This window comes from Hyla sarda, chromosome 9, assembly GCF_029499605.1.
Source record: "Hyla sarda isolate aHylSar1 chromosome 9, aHylSar1.hap1, whole genome shotgun sequence".
NCBI classification, from domain to species: Eukaryota; Metazoa; Chordata; class Amphibia; order Anura; family Hylidae; genus Hyla; species Hyla sarda.
In genome coordinates, this window is record NC_079197.1 from 135,171,469 (window position 1) to 135,188,978 (window position 17,510).

Here is a 17,510-nt window from a genome sequence, read left to right on the forward strand (position 1 = left end):
GAGCAAAGCTTAATCTAATGGAGACTGCTACCGCCACCGTGCCTCATGTCAGCGCAACGCAACGTATTGGTGTTTGCCGAGATGGTTTTAGTTCCTTGCGTTGCATATTTACAGATATACCGAGGTTGGAATGAGAACGGCAGCTTGTGGAACAGCCAGCGCACGTCTGCTAGAGTTGTTTATTTTACACTAATCCAGTTTACATACTGCAAGGAGAGACTGGAAGAGGGAGAGGGTGGTGCTGCTATGGGAGAGAGTGCAGATCTGGGGGCTGGATAGAGGGCCCCCCCTTAGGATTATTCTGTGATTAACCAACACTCCCCGTGGCTTTATAGCAACCCTTGCTGTGAGTCAATGAAGCAGACACACAGTGCAGCAGCATGAAGAAGAAGGAAGGGGGGTGCAGAGATTTATGAATGAGAGGTCGCACACAGATGGAAAGAGAGAAAAAAAAAAAAAAAAAACTTCTTCAGCCGCTTGGTTAAGGCGCAGTATTGGCTCTGCTCAGTTATCTGATGACCTTGAAGTTCGAGAGCAAAGGGGTGGGTGGTGCAATGGGAGAAGGGGCCTGGATTTAGCACAAGGAAAGAAGCTAGCTGTGATTTCACTTCTTGATCTCAGTTGCAGGAGCATAAAGACATGTCCAATAATAGGAGTTGTTTTAGGGGGGTAATGATCCCCACTTGATGGGCATTAAGATGTCTGGGTTGCATGTGATTACTGAAGTGAATGGAAGCAGAATGGATGGTCAGCAAAACCTGAACATGAGGAGGAGGGGAGCGAGCACTCAGCAGTTTATCACAATGATCCCTCAGGACAGCGAGGGGTCAGCCCATAGTGTATCTAAGCTACCTCTCTGTGGCCCCTCACTCAGGCACTTCCCAGCAACCATTCTACTCCATCCAGGCGGAGTGCTGGAATCCCGCTCCTAATTACCATATCAGTCATCCTGATCTATAAGTAAACACTGAAATGCCTTCATGACCAACTCAACATGCAGCTGGCCTTCCCCAATTGTCCCTGGCGAGCCCTGGTGCCCACCCACCCCCCAACTTAAGGATCTTGGGACTGCTCATAAAACCCTTCTTTACTAAATGAACACTTTGCCTTTTTCTTTATGCCGTTTGTGGAAGAAGATATATTGAAGGAACCATTTCTAAGATGCTACAAACCACAGTGTATGGGGGGGAAAAAATATCCTTCGATTATTATTATTTTTTCGGAAACTGGTTAGTTCTGTTCCCTACAGGCCTCTGATGGGAAGGGGCTCCTATTATATCCGCTCTATATTTCATTGTCAACCATGATTGTAAAGTGATATGCATTGTTAAGACAGAAATGTGGTATTACACTGCACCTATTCCAATGAATAGGCAACTACCATGGTTACATTGAGTAAGAACCACTCTTTGCGCTGGTTTTCTGCTCTTCCTCTATTACATAAAACTTACTAGGCTGTGGTTTATATATGTTTCCCAACCAGGGTGCCTCCAGCTGTTGCAAAACTACAACTCCCAGCATGCCCGGACAGCCGTAGGCTGTCCGGGCATGCTGGAGGTTGTAGTTTTGCAACAGCTGGAGGCTCTCTGTTTGGTAAACACTGCCCTAGGGTATGATGGGACAACATATAGTGTTGGTATTTATCCTTGGTCTTCAACCTGCGGACCTCCAGCCGTTGGTTGTCCAGGCATGCTGGGAGTTGTAGTTTTGCAACATCTGGAGGTCCGCAGGTTGGAGACCACTGGTATATATGATGGACAGATCCTAATTTAACATCATCCTTACCCTGTTCACTAGAATTATCCCCGCTCTGTGATGCCAACCCTCCACTGGACGGACCCGGCGTTCCTGAGTGGGTGGAGCCTGTTTCGTCGTGATCGCGGATCCATGAATTATTCTGCTTTAAAAGACAGGAATAAAAACAGGCAGATTCAGTATTACAGTCAATGTATGTAAGAAATAAATTCGGGGCAGATCTATTGACTCTGACAATATATAAGAAGCCATTAGAAGTTTTAGGAGTACCTGGTAAACTGAGAGGGGGCTCAATAACAAGCGAAACTAGAAAAGGAACTTGCAGGCGTTATAGAGAGAACTCAATTTTCTATGGTCCCTTTTGTAAGAGCTTTTAGAAAACTCAACACCGGGGAGATAAGAGTAGGATGAAAGGAAATCTGCTGCTTGGGATGTGAGGGGTCGTTTTCATTTGTACATACACCCCCTCTGGGAGCTGAACTGACCCTTATTGACCCTTTAATCCCACATTCAAAGAACTCGCTGCCTTAAGGCTCCAGTCCAGCTCCCGCTCTCCCTTGCACTGTGTAGTTAGCCGTTACTTCCAGGTGATCACAGAGTTTTAGGTTCCAGCTGTGAAGATTTGGATATACCAAAAAAAAAAAAACTGTGACCCTTTACCCCTGTCCTGATTAACCTGGGGGCTGCGTGCGGGACACAAGGGTTAAAGAGGGAGCAGGCGGGCGATCTGACCTCAAGGGAACACAAGGCAGGGGAGAGTTTTGTTTAAGATCCGCAGGAGGCCTCGATTCAGACATGAAATGTAAATGAAATACAGGCAGTAGGGCCTTTACATGCTAATGCCTCCCATTCTCTTCAAGTGCAAAATGAAGAAAATACTCCCATATTCTTAAATGGCAACAGCAATGCTACCTAAGGGTCAGACCCTTTCATGGCTAAAAAAGAAAAAAAAAAAGTCTGTTGGGGACAGCGCCTTGTATAATGGGTCATTCTTGCTCAGGACCAAGGGACTGGCACATGTTTTATGGGTCAGAAAGCTAATGACACTGACATGACTAATAGGTCAGTCCTTCCAAGGGTAGTGTACAAATGTCAATGACATACTCACTGGGTCAGCCCTCTACATCCAATCTCCCAGTGCATAGAATGCATTTGTAAAGGAAAATCAGCCATGATGATGCACAATATAGCCCCTGGTGTCTGCAGAAATGTCACATTTGCATTTATTTTCCACTGCCACCCTGTGCAGTAACATAGTGTGAACACCAGGGGGCTGGTGTTCCAGGGCATGCTATGTGGCCTAACACTGACAAGATGGCCTCCAATGTTAAGGCCCTGAAAACAGTCTTGGCTGTAAATACAGTGCCACCAAAAAATCTGATTAAACAACCTTTCAAATGCTACCACTTGTCACCTAAAGAGGAGTCACAGGCATTTATTTATAATGTTATTTAAAAAAAGCTGACACTATTAAAGATCTGAATGATCCATGTCAATGAGAGCAGTAACAGGAGGCACATACTAGCTCTCATCACAAAATCAGAAAAATCCCTAAATATTATATGTATACATCAACTCACAATGGCAGGGCTGTATTGGAGCGAATAGGCGAATAATTTGCAATGTAAAATACCCACAACTGCCACCAGGGGGGTAAAAGCTTTCAGCATCTATTGGATAGATTTAATGGTGTAAGTGCAGGTCTTATGAGAACAGCAAATATTAAAAGAATATTAGCAAAGAATTTGATTTCAATCATTATTCAATAAGAGGGAGCGTCTGGGAAAGGTTGTGTATATGAGCAATGTAAATGTAGGCAGAGTGAGCGCCCACTAGAGACAGGAGGTATAATGAGCCTTGTGTACGTAGCCCCTGTGCAGCCTGTGGTGAGGAAGGGGTTAGATGTCGATGGCGCACACGGGGTGACAAGCACACAATAGACTGCTGCTTGGAATTTGGAATTAGTGCACTCAGTGCGAGGCCTCGCTCTGTGCCCTGCCTGCTCTGTAGCCTGAAGGAATATTAAAAATGCATCAGTCCAGCTATAGGCAAATGCATCGCCTGCATTAGTTTGTAAAGAAGAAGGCAAGAGAATGCTGGATTGAAAGTCATTATCTAGGGGAGGGGGGGGGGGGGTGTAACCAACAATTAACAGTCCTGGGATGTGCCTCATAAAAGATGCAGCGGAGTGCCCGTACTATGCCGGATTTATCAAACACCCCACCTTCACGTACACGCGTCAGAACGCTGCTACAACAACAGATGTGACATAATAAAATAATGGCTTCTGACAAGAATATGAATGAGGCTGCATCCATATTGCTGTATATTCGGACGGTGATAGATCTTATTTATTATTTCCAAAACTCGCCAATCCCAAAACCAAAAGATATCCTGCTTTTCACTGATTGGATATCTCGCGCTGTTCACCTCCATGATCCCCCACCAAGACATTCTCACCTGATCCGATAAACTCGTGCAGGATCCCGTGAAATCTTCCAAGTCTGATTTGGAGGAACCGTCGCGGTCGTCTATGACTAGGTCGATGGGCATTTTGCCTTTCAAACAGGTGATGTATCGGTGGCAGAAATTGTCGCAAAGGTCGTGAACCTATATGGAGGCAGAAGGATGGTTTAATGAAGTGATAATCGGCCACGAGTGGTGGATTCTTTAAAACGCACAGCCCTCAGGATTTCATGACAGGGTTAAATAGTATGATCACATTCTTCATCTAATCAGCTAATCCCTCACTTAACGCACTTCGGTGGGATAACAGGGGTAGCATTTCACCACTCCAGAAACACTTGACAGTGTTCTACGGGCAGATAGAGACCAACAGGGTCAGGAGGAAGTACTGCAAGCATGATCAGGTCTGTCCCAACACGTCCCAACCCAACATGTTCAGGATGGACCACACAGAAGGTGACATTTTCAAACATAAATGTGTAGCACCGTCTACCATCAGGTGAGCTACATAGAATTGTTTTCAATGGTGCAACCCCTTTAGTTATTTCAGATATTATCTACAAGATTAAAGGGGTTATCCAGGAAAAAACTGGCTCCAGAAAGTTAAACAGATTTGTAAATTACTTCTATTAAAAAATCTTAATCCTTCCAGTACTTATGAGCTTCCGAAGTTAAGGTTGTTCTTTTCTGTCTAAGTGCTCTCTGATGACACGTGTCTTGGGAAACGCCCAGTTTAGAAGCAAATCCCCATAGCAAACCTCTTCTAAACTGGGCGGTTCCCGAGACATGTGTCATCAGAGAACTCTCAGACAGAAAAGAACAACCTTAACTTCAGAAGCTCATAAGTACTGGAAGGATTAAGATTTTTTAATAGAAGTAATTTACAAATCTGTTTAACTTTCTGGAGCCAGTTGATATTAAAAAAAAAGTTTTTTCCCTGGAATACCCCTTTAACTGGAACAACCCTAAACATGGGTAGTCGTGTCATTTTACAATGACAATGCTGTGGAGCGATACTGCTGCGGAGGGTACTAGTATCCCATCCCTTAACCTTCACAATGTAGGTGCACTTAACCACTGATCCACATGTTGTGCTCTGGTCAACTGAAGCTCTTTTTCTAAAGATAGTATACAGTATTCAATAAAATAGTCCAAGGTGCAGTTGGCGAGACATCGACCTGCCACCCTCAAAACCTTCGGACTGATCGCCATACGTATCTGCTAGAGATGAGCGAACTTACAGTAAATTCGATTTGTCACGAACTTCTCGGCTCGGCAGTTGATGACTTATCCTGCGTAAATTAGTTCAGCTTTCCGGTGCTCCGGTGGGCTGGAAAAGGTGGATACATTCCTAGGAAAGAGTCTCCTAGGACTGTATCCACCTTTTCCAGCCCACCGGAGCACCTGAAAGCTGAACTAATTTATGCAGGAAAAGGCATGAACTGCCGAGCCGAGAAGTTCGTGACGAATCGAATTTACTGTAAGTTCGCTCATCTCTAGTATCTGCCAACATGGCCCAGTTTTATAAAATCAGTCTTTGCCTGTCCACACAAGACACTGGGGGAGATTAATCAAAACCTGTGCAGAGGAAGAGTGGTGCAGTTGCCCATAGCAACCAATCAGATTGCTTCTTTCAAATGAAAGAAGCAATCCGATTGGTTGCTATGGGCAACTGCACCAGTCTTCCTCTGCACAGGTTTTGATAAATCTCCCCCACTGACCCTTTTTTTTTAGGTGGCTGTCTCTCCGAACCAGCAATATCTGAAGCTATCACTAGATAATCACTAATATGGGATTAAATGTTCACTAAGGTTGGCCATATATAACCCCACTGTGGCCCTACAGTTGGCCTGGTGTCCTAAACAGATGACAAAATGGTCACTTATGGGGGGAGATAACTAGAACTTCTGACTGGTAGAGGCCTACACAGAGATTTATCAATATGTAATAGATGACCAGCCCTCTGAGGGTGCAAAAGGTAACCCGTCACCTTAAAGTCCCATCTACCAGGATCATGTGATAGAGCAGGAAGAGCTGAGTATTGTGTAAACGGTTCCAGTATATTCAGCATTTTAAATCTCTAGGACCGCCCACTGGACTCCTATGCCCAGAAAGCCAAGGAGTTAAAATAAAAAAAGTTCTTCCATTTATTTATTTTACACAAATGTATATGTGTGCTTAGCTTTTCCCGCTTTATGACACTAGTGCTGAAATAATCAGACTGCTTATTTAAAGGGGTATTCCAGGAAAAAACTTTTTATATATATATATATATATATATATATATATATATATATATATATCAACTGGCTCCAGAAAGTTAAACAGATTTGTAAATGACTTCTATTAAAAAATCTTAATCCTTTCAGTACTTATGAGCTTCTGAAGTTTAGGTTGTTCTTTTCTGTCTAAGTCATCTCTGATGACACGTGTCTCGGGAACCGCCCAGTTTAGAAGAGGTTCCCGAGACAAGAGTCATCAGAGATTACTTAGACAGAAAAGAACAACCTTAACTTCAGAAGCTCATAAGTACTGAAAGGATTAAGATTTTTTAATAGAAGTAATTTACAAATCTGTTTAATTTTCTGGAGCCAGTATATATATATATATATATATATATATATAAAAAAATTTTTTTTCCTGGAATACCCCTTTAATATAACAGGCTCCCAATGCCGCTTAGTGTTGAAGAGACATCTATTATAGCATTCGGAATCATTCCTTCCGCCATTCTGTAAGCGAGCCATAAGACGCCTTCAAAGCATCTGCACAATACCCGGGGCTTTGGCCCAGTAGAATAAACACAGCTTTCTGACTGGAAAAGACTAATAGGGATTTATTTAAGAAGCCGTTGGATGCCAACAGGTCACCTGGCTGGAAGGTGAACCCGTGAGGGACTATGCCTTTCTTCTTCTTAAAGGCACAGCTCATACCTCCCGCATCTATAACCCCCCAGGCCTGTTTCTTTAATCCTCCTTGATTCCCAGCAGGCTGGCAAAGGGAATCAAAGGGTTAATTACCACATTAACAAGAGGATTATCTGGTTACAAACCACCAGCGCCTCTTGTATCCTTTAATGAGCTCATTAGCTTATCAAACCAGAGGGGCAGTTCTGAAGTAGTGCCTTTCATCTCTCGCCCCCTCCCCTGTTTCTTAAAGTGGTATGTGCCAGTGGAGCTCATCCAAAGGCTGATGGGATTCACCATACGGGAGGAGGCGGGGGGGGGGATGAGGGTGGAATGTTTTTTTCTTTTTCTTTTTTTTCTTCCGTTTTTCTTTTATTTATTTTTTTATTTGACTGTACAATTTTAACCTTTTCCTGCCTGCAGGCATGCACAGCACGCCCTGGTGTGTCTCCTCATCTTTACATGCACAGCTCATTACTGCACCTCGCATCCATCCGTGTAAAATAGACAGAAAACTACATGCACTGTTTAACAGTTGACCTAAATATCCAATGGACCTTAATGTGTTTATGTACAACCCTTGCAGTATACACTGAACGAGTGAAGATTTAGCAGGTGCTATGCTATATCCCGACCTACGGAGCTCACAATCTAGCAAATATAGACCTTATTGTGCCATTGCTGTGGTTGCTTAGGGAAGGGGGGTGTCAATTTGAAATATTCAACCATAGGTAGGTATCTCAGTGGTAAAGGTCACTAGAAATTTGCTGAAGGCCCTGGTATGAAATTCAATGCATATCCATCTAACCATAGACACAATAGAGCAGTATTTCCTAACCTGGGTGCCTACAGCTGTTGCAAAGCTACAACTCCCAGCATGCCCGGACAGCCGAAGGCTGTCCGGGCATGCTAGGGGTTGTAGTTTTGCAACAGCTGAAGACACTCTGCTTGGGAGACACTGCAATAAAGAGCAAGTAGATGAATTCTGTGTACAAAAGCGATTAAATTAAATTAAAACGTCACTTATTCTAAGTGTATGGGGATCATCTGCGTCCATAAAATAAGCGACAGAAACCCGAAGCCACTCTCAGAATTGAATGGCATATTTTTCCCCTTGGGATAATTGCCCATTGTGAACTGAGCCATGGGGTGATAATTAAAGGGGTACTCCGGCCCTAATACATCTTATCCCCTGTCCAAAGGATAAGGGGATAAGATGTATGATCGCGGGGGTCCTGCCGCTGGGGCCCCCCCGCAATCTGTCAATCAGCACCCACCATTGCGAGCTCTCCGCAATGCTGGCGGCTCAGAGGGCGGAGTCGTGAAGTCGCGAAACTCCGGCCCCGTGGTCGTCACGCTGCACACTCGGAGCCTCCATTGCTGCGGAGAACTCGCAATAGTGGGTGCTGATTGACAGCTTGCGGGGGGCCCCAGCTGTGGGACCCCCTTCGATCAGACATCTTATCCCCTATCCTTTGGGTTGGGGATAAGATGTATTGGGGCCGGAGTACCACTTTAAAAAAATAAATAAATAAAAATTAATTAAAAAAAAATATAATAATTACTTGCATTGAGTTGCTTACCTTTTCTAGCTCTAACAGGTGAAATCTTAAAACCTGGATCGCTTGGATCATCTATGAAAAAAAGATAAAGGAGAATTAATGTCAATTTCTCTTTAAGCCTATATCGGCAGTCTGTAGCTCTTGCAAAACTACAACTCCCAGCATGCCTTCACAGCCTGCAGCCGAGGAGCTGTAGTTACGCAATGGCTAGAAAGACACACTGTGGAGACCACTAGGTTTATATGAATGTGCAGTTACGATACAAGGACCCTCTTGACGGACAAAGGAGTATACAAGACATCTAGAAGGAAAATCAAATATCACATTGACCGATGTTTCCCAAACTGTGTGTCTCCAGCAGTTGCTAAACTACTACTCCCAGCATGCCCAGGCAGCCTTTGGCGTGTCTTCCGCAGTTGCTAAACTACTACTCCCAGCATGCCCAGGCAGCCTTTGGCGTGTCTCCAGCAGTTGCAAAACTGCAACTCCCAGCATGCCCAGGCAGCCTTTGGCTGTCCAGGCATGCTGGGAGTTGTAGTTTTGCAACAGCTGGAGGGACACCGTTTGGGAAAACACTGACATAGGGAGAGATTTATCAAAACCTGTCCAGAGGAAAAGTTGCTGAGTTGCCCATAGCAACCAATCAGATCGCTTCTTTCTTTTTACACAGGCCTTTTCAAAAATGAAAGAAGCGATCTGATTGGTTGCTATGGGCAACTCAGCAACTTTTCCTCTGGACAGGATTTGATAAATCTCCCCCATAGGCCTTAGGTCCCAAGAGCTTGCACTTTGTTCCAGTAGCACGATACAGTATTTAATCTCTATAGCATCTGTATGCAATCTTTTACTCCCTATTATCAGTCACTGCCGGTTTTTCAATTATTTATAGTAATTAGAGATGAGCGAACTTACAGTAAATTCGATTCGTCACGAACTTCTCGGCTCGGCAGTTGATGACTTTTCCTGCATGAATTAGTTCAGCTTTCCAGTGCTCCAGTGGGCTGGAAAAGGTGGATACAGTCCTAGGAGACTCTTTCCTAGGAATGTATCCACCTTTTCCAGCCCACCGGAGCACCTGAAGGCTGAACTAATTTACGCAGGAAAAGTTATCAAGTGCCGAGCCGAGAAGTTCGTGACGAATCGAATTTACTGTAAATTCGCTCATCTCTAATAGTAATGTTTCCCAATCAGGGTGCCTCCAGCTGTTGCAAAATTACAACTCCCAGCATGCCCGGACAGCCGAAGGCTGTCCGGGCATGCTGGGAGTTGTAATTTTGCAACAGCTGGAGGCATGCTGGTTTATAGGAAGCCACATAAGAATGTGTGAATGATATTAGCGGCTTTGTACTATAGGACGAGTGTTTTTCTTTAAAATCCATATTGCGACAGATCAATACGATTGAAGAAGGCGTTCATACACACACAACTTACCAGATTGTCCAGCTCTGGGTTGGAGGAGAATAGAGGTTTTTCTGTTCTGACCTGGAGACATAAAGCAGAGAACACATTATTATCAGATGTCAGGTCCGCGCTGCCTTCTCACCCCCCCTCCCCCTCCGCCTTCCACTCCGATGCCTGATAAACTTTACGTTTTAATCTCCGATAATCTATTAAACTGTTGATCTTCCTGCCTGGTTCTTCCCTGGAGAAGCCTCCGCCGCGGCCTCCTAACAGCATCTTCGCTTTTATGTCCTAAACCTTTTCCGTTCCACCATCCATAAAACATCAGCGCTCACGTATCAAGATTTCATCCAAATGCCCCGACTTCAAAAACAGTAACATTTGTAGCAGGGATCCATGTGTGATCGGGGCTATTTGAGCGTTTTCCATTGATTTATTTATTTATTTTTTAAATGGCCAGCACATTTTTTTTTTTATTGCGTAAAACGAGATCAGATTCCAGGAATTAACCCTTCGCGTCCCCCACCGTCAAAAGCAAGAAGCCAATCCCGGAACGCCCACACGTGCCGCCTGGGTCTCTTTTAGCAGCCTCTCAGCCACGCTCATTATTAGTCATTATAGTCGCACTTTTAATTGTAAAGTATCGCACCTACGCCAACAGGCAGGTGTGGCCCCCGAGTACGTGGAATCAGCCGTCCGGATTCATTCGCTTCTGTACCTTCAATTTTCACTTTAGGTTTTTGGACTAAAAGGAGTATTCACGGTTTTGTAGAGGTGGTCACTCGATTTCTCTAAATCAGTATTTCCCAATCAGGGTGACCCCAGCTTGTGCAAAACTACAACACCCAGCATGCCCGGACAGCCTTTGGCTGTCCGGGCTTGCTGGGAGTTGTAGTTTTGCAACAGCTGGAGGGCCCCTAATTTATAAACATTTAACGCACTTAGTTTATGGGTCCATTTGAAGAGAATATCCTCTTTTTTAAGTCCTTAATAGAGATGAGTGAACTTACAGTAAATTCGATTCGTCACAAACTTCTCGGCTCGGCAGTTGATGACTTATCCTGCATAAATGAGTTCAGCTTTCCGGTGCTCCCGTGGGCTGGAAAAGGTGGATACAGTCCTAGGAGACTCTTTCCTAGGACTGTATCCACCTTTTCCAGCCCACCGGAGCACCTGAAAGCTGAACTAATTTATGCAGGATAAGTCATCAACTGCCGAGCCGAGAAGTTCGTGACGAATCGAATTTACTGTAAGTTCGCTCATCTCTAGTCCTTAAGTCTTCAACTGTTACAACTGTTCTCAGAAGATTCTTCTTAAAACATGGCTGCTAATATTATACCCAGCTTTCCCAGACATCTGCATGGCTAAATAAATTGCCATTCCATTCATAAATTGGCAAACATCTTGTCCCAGTAAAGCTGGGTGACAGCTCCTGCTTAAGCATTGGGCAATATTGGTTTTCACTTAATAAAAGGAAAAACAAATGATCTGCTAGAAACAGCACCACTATTGTCAGTGGCCGAGACTGGTATTGCAGCTCATTCGCAGTTCAACACACACAGCCTATAGTTCTACACTAGCATGACACAACTACGCATGCATGTGTAAGTATTAGGCCGCAAGTCCTGGCCTGTCAATTTGGGTTTTCTGACCTGCGGTCAGGCGGGTGATTATGCCAGTCATACGTATGCATAAATGTGTCTGCATTGCGGTAGTGTTAGTAGAACGGGGGGCGCCATTTTTGTAAATAAGCAGACCCTCATCACAAACAGCTCCTCTTATACCTCAACAGCCTGAGACCTTATGTAGAAGTACAAGTCATAGCAATGGAGTGTAAGGCTCAATTCACATGGCGCATTTGCGCATTTTGGCGCTGATATGGTTTTCCATTATGTTTTCCGTGGAGATTACACAAGAATACATGACGTGTATTTAAAATATGCTTTAAAAAAAAAAAGGGGCTGCCCCATGGCATGTTTATTTTGGACAAAATACGCACAGAAAAATGTGAACTTTTCCGGCATTGATGTTGCCATTTTGCAGCAGATTTGCGGATTTCACCAGTGGCGTTTTTTCCATTCACATATATCTTAAAGGGGTTCTCCACCATAAGGTGATTTTGGTACTTACCTGGCAGGCAGTAATGGTCATGCTTAGGAAGGATCTGCGCTTGTTTTGGGGATAAATGGCTATGTTGTGAGATTACCATAACACTGTGGCTAGCTTTCTGTGAACTGGTATTTCCTGTTTTCAGTTTTCTTGTTTGCCTACAAATCCCATAATTCCATTTTCCTCCCTCACACACATCAGCCACCCCACCCATTGAAACATAAATGAGCTGCATCCATTAAAAAGACCTGTGGTTTTCAATCAGGGTGCCTACAGCTGTTGCATTAGTTGCAGATTGCTCTCTCCACCCATTGAAGCAGACAGGCTCCCTGTCATCAGCTGACTAGTGAGTCAGGTCTCGGCCGCATTGCAACCTGGGAAAAATCTGAGACAGCAATCATTTTGTATGCTGGTAAAAATAAATATTGGGGTGAAAATCACATAAGAATTGTGAGAAAACCGTCACACACAGGTACAGACACTATAATATGAACTACACTAACTTTACAGCCCCTGTAGCATAGTCAAATAAAATAAAAATTCCCAGAATACCCCTTTAATGTAATGTATATGTCCGTTCTCTAACTCTAAACTTGTTCTCCTTTCACCAGTATAGGGACCAAAGCACTTTACAGTATCAGCTCCCCTGGTGTTCACTGCACAGTATTCTGGGACTTGCAGTTCTTCCCCAAAGCCCTATAGCAGTGGTCTTCAACCTGCGGACCTCCAGATGTTGCAAAACTACAACTCCCAGCATGCCCGGACAGCCAACGGCTGTCCGGGCATGCTGGGAGTTGTAGTTTTGCAACATCTGGAGGTCCGCAGGTTGAAGACCCCTGCCCTATAGGTTACTGACATGTGTCTTACATTAAAAGTGGAATAGCAGACTAGAGATGAGCGAACTTACAGTAAATTCGATTCGTCACGAACTTCTTAGCTCGGCAGTTGATGTCTTTTCCTGTATAAATTAGTTCAGCTTTCCCATGCTCCCGTGGGCTGGAAAAGGTGGATACAGTCCTAGGAGACTCTTTCCTAGGACTGTATCTACCTTTTCCAGCCCACCGGAGCACCGGAAAGCTGAACTAATTTATGCAGGAAAAGTCAGCAACCGCCGAGCTGAGAAGTTCGTGACGAATCGAATTTACTGTAAGTTCGCTCATCTCTATAGCAGACCAATAATAAAATACACAAAGTGGAATGAGAAAAAATCTAAAAGGAATGTGCGTCTTTTCTACATTTACAGGAACCCTTCAAAAGGGCGAGGGGTTTCCCTTAAATGTGGGGCCTCTATGGGAACACCATGAGGATGAAGATGCATGGATCACACAGGCAGGCCACCTGGTCTTTGTACGCTGTCAATGTTGTGAGCTTCTAAGGGAGCCGTCCTGCTTTGTGCTAATGAAATCCACCTTTCCTTGCAGATCGAGCCTCCTGATAAAAGCCACCACAAGAAACTATCATCAGCGGCTCCACTCTGTAAATCGCACTGACCTGTTTGGCAAATACAGCAATGTCTTCGTTGAATGAATCCGAGGAGCACACGTCTCCCCCTGGGAAGGAGCCAGAATTATCCCGTGGTGAACAAGTAGCGAGCTCACACTTCTCAAAGACCAGCGCCAGCAGGGGAAACAGGGGGTGTCTGTGAGGGGGGGGGGAAGAGATATTACAGTTACTCGTCAAGTCGTCACGTGGGGGTACAGCGAAATCCCACAATACACAGTGCACGGTGACCCAGCTGCTGCCTCAAGAGCTTGCAATCTGTTCTAATAAAATGCTATGGAAAAGTAATCCCCCCTCCCCAACATGGGGGCTGGCATCACATATAATGGGGGTGACACCTAAGTGATTCTCCTAATGGATCTATGCACAGAGGTGACTGTTTCCAGGAGATTTTGTTGTTAAGCAGGCGCTTGTGTTACACCAATACAGCTACGTTTGTTTGTATATATATATATACTCTATATGTGAGAATGTAAGTATTTTTAGGCGCACACACACACGTGTCTGTATATTTATAGACGTGCTGTGGGTGGTATTGTGTTACATACGGACTCTTATTCACTTCTTAAACAAGAGAAATTTCTGGCTTCAAATTGTGACTTATATATATATATATATTTATTTTATCACAATATAAAAACATAACAGGAATACAATTGCCTGTCACAGGAGGATGAGATTATAGCGTGCGGACCCTCTACATGCCCAGCAGGTTTAATCACACAGATTAGAGGTAAATGCTGGGAACCAATGGGGCTCCAGACGTGTCAGATCACAACGACACTGAACATTACATACACTGTATCTCTATGGCCATGTTTATTACTATATACACTGTATCTATAGCCCTGTATGGTACTATATATACTGTCTCTATATGGCCATGTATATTACTATATACACTGTATCTCTATGGCCATGTTTATTACTATATACACTGTATCTATAGCCCTGTATGGTACTATATATACTGTCTCTATATGGCCATGTATATTACTATATACACTGTATCTCTATGGCCATGTATATTACTATATACACTGTATCTATAGCCCTGTATGGTACTATATACACTGTCTCTATATGGCCATGTATATTACTATATACACTGTATCTCTATGGCCATGTATATTACTATATACACTGTATCTATAGCCCTGTATGGTACTATATACACTGTCTCTATATTGCTATGTATATTACTATATACACTATCTATAGCCCTGTATGGTACTGTATACACTGTAGATCTATAGCCCCGTATATTACTATATACACTGTATCTATAGCCCTGTATATTACTATATACACTGTAGCTATAGCCCTGTATGATTCTGTATATCTATAGCCCATATATTACTATATACACTGTATCTATAGCCCTGTATGGTTCTGTATATCTATAGCCCATATATTACTATATACACTGTATCTATAGCCCTGTATGGTACTGTATACACTGTATCTCTATGGCCATGTATATTACACTATCTATAGCCCTGTATATTACTATATAGACTATGGGGGAGATTTATCAAACCTGTGCAGAGAAAAACTTGCTCAGTTGCCCATAGCAACCAATCAAATCACTTCTTTCATTTTTCACAGGCCTTCATAAAAATGAAAGAAGCAATCTGATTGGTTACTATGGGCAACTGGGCAAGTTTTCCTCTGCACAGGTTTTGATAAATCTCCCCCTATATCTATAGCCCTTTATTGTACTGTATATCACTATATACACTGTCCATCTATAGCCATGTATATTACTATATACACTGTCCATCTATAGCCATGTATATTACTATATACACTGTCCATCTATAGCCATGTATATTACTATATACACTGTCCATCTATAGCCATGTATATTACTATATACACTGTCCATCTATAGCCATGTATATTACTATATACACTGTCCATCTATAGCCATGTATATCACTATATACACTGTCCATCTATAGCCATGTATATCACTATATACACTAGATCTACAGCCCCGTATAGTACTCTATTCACTGCATAACACTATATACACTGTCTCTATAGTCCTGTTCAGCACTATATTCACTGTATATCTAAAGCCCTGTATAGTACTATATACACTAGCTGTAGTCCTGTATGGTTCTATATGCACTAGCTAGATATGAGCGCCAGGAACTGTAGCAGAATGAACTTAAACCTTACAAACAACAAACATCACTATGTATCTATATCATATAGTACATAATAAATCATACATACACATACATATATATATATACATACACATACACACACACAGAAAATGTGTGTATAGAAAGACTCATGTCTAAATAGATTATACATAACTATGACATTTATGTATATGTAGATAAATAGAAAATATGATATAGATGAATATGAAATACATATGTTAATGGAGATGAGTGAGATAGCTAGAATAGAGTTAGTCTCTACAACCAAGGTAAATATCTAGCTTGCAATAATATATATTAGCCCAAAATATTTTGCTGCAAATTACACGCTATAAAAGGCATCTATGTGCACAGTATAGGGTGGTCATATACAATATATATATATATATATATATATATATATATATACATACATATATATATATACACACACAACAGGTTATTCCACAATGCACCTGGAAGTATATCTGATGCAATTAAATTGCATATAAATCCTCAACATCAATTTATAAATACAACATATATGAGCAAAACACCTTAAGAAGGTCGTCTATGTCAGTGTTTCCCAACCAGGGTGCCTCCAGGTGTTGCAAAACTACAACTCCCAGCATGCCCAGACAGCCGAAGGCTGTCTGGGCATGCTGGGAATTGTAGTTTTGCAACACCTGGAGGCACCCTGGTTGGGAAAACACTGGTCTGTGCTGTCGCTCTACAGACCATGACTATAACGAGTATTAGAACAGGCCTTCGTCAGGTCCATAGATCACAGAGCTAACAATCACCTAATATAATGAGGTCTATTCTAACTAGATACGAGGGACCTTAGGGCAGTTTCTGAAATGTAAGTTTGTAGAACACATAACCAGCACAACCATGGGCAGATCATTTAAGCAGCTCTGATCCTGGAAGATTTGCAAATGTTATATTACACCAAGGGGTCAGCATTAATGTGCAGCCAGCAGTGAGCTCATGAGGCGCCAGCCTCTCTTACCCATAAATCTCATCCTTCTCCCTCTTCAGGCCGTCGTTGCTGCCCATCCCGGGTGGCATGGGGACCCGATGAGGTGCCCCAGCAGTCCCATAGGGTGAGCTCTGACTTAGGGAGTGATGCTGCATGGCTCTTCCTGTGTGTGCATCCCCAAATCCCGACAGGGAGATCCCATCTAACCCTGGGTAATGCACCATTTCGTCGTACTGCAAGAACAGGATAGGAAAAAGTTACAAACATCCAACAATACAAAACACAATCCGCGAGACATCTCTACAAATACATGTCCTGCCTGCATAAAATGTATAAATCATAACCCTGCTATGTACATTACCTCTAAACACACACGTACATGTAGCAGGGCTGACTCTGTTACGGTAATTCAGTGTTTTATTTATTTTCACAGTAGATTTACCCAAACACGAGGGAAGATTTGCTAAGCAAATTGCGGCAGAATTCTGGCCAAAAAATAAATAAATAAATAAATTGCGCACAAAGCCATGCACCAAATTTATGATGTGTTTAGACTAAGTCTTTACTCATTTACAGACCTTTCTGAAAAGGGTCATCAAAAAAAGGGGCGTGGCCAAGAGGAGTCATAAATGCGCCAAATGGATTAATGACGTGTTATTCTACCGGCGCAAAA

General features: G+C 43.0%; 1 protein-coding gene and 1 long non-coding RNA gene across 7 annotated transcripts in view; one reads left to right on the forward strand and one right to left on the reverse strand.

Moving 5' to 3' along the window:
• The window catches only part of LOC130290333 (uncharacterized), a 57,719-nt gene extending 43,987 nt beyond the window's left edge, over positions 1 to 13,732 (forward strand). Inside the window, exon 3 of the long non-coding RNA XR_008847569.1 lies at positions 13,621 to 13,732. This is a non-coding gene — a long non-coding RNA (uncharacterized LOC130290333). The remainder of the gene's footprint in view (positions 1 to 13,620) is intronic.
• MEIS3 (Meis homeobox 3) overlaps positions 1 to 17,510 on the reverse strand; it is an 85,686-nt gene that overhangs the window by 11,420 nt on the left and 56,756 nt on the right. For 4 of the 6 annotated variants that reach the window (XM_056537816.1, XM_056537818.1, XM_056537821.1 and 1 more), the window contains exons 2-7: positions 16,868 to 17,070; positions 13,691 to 13,838; positions 10,121 to 10,171; positions 8,711 to 8,761; positions 4,216 to 4,365; positions 1,786 to 1,900 (exon numbers count right to left, since the gene is read on the reverse strand). In XM_056537816.1, coding sequence (XP_056393791.1) covers positions 1,786 to 1,900; positions 4,216 to 4,365; positions 8,711 to 8,761; positions 10,121 to 10,171; positions 13,691 to 13,838; positions 16,868 to 17,070 — 718 coding nt within the window. The remainder of the gene's footprint in view (positions 1 to 1,785; positions 1,901 to 4,215; positions 4,366 to 8,710; positions 8,762 to 10,120; positions 10,172 to 13,690; positions 13,839 to 16,867; positions 17,071 to 17,510) is intronic. The other 2 variants (XM_056537817.1, XM_056537820.1) reach the window with 1 other exon arrangement.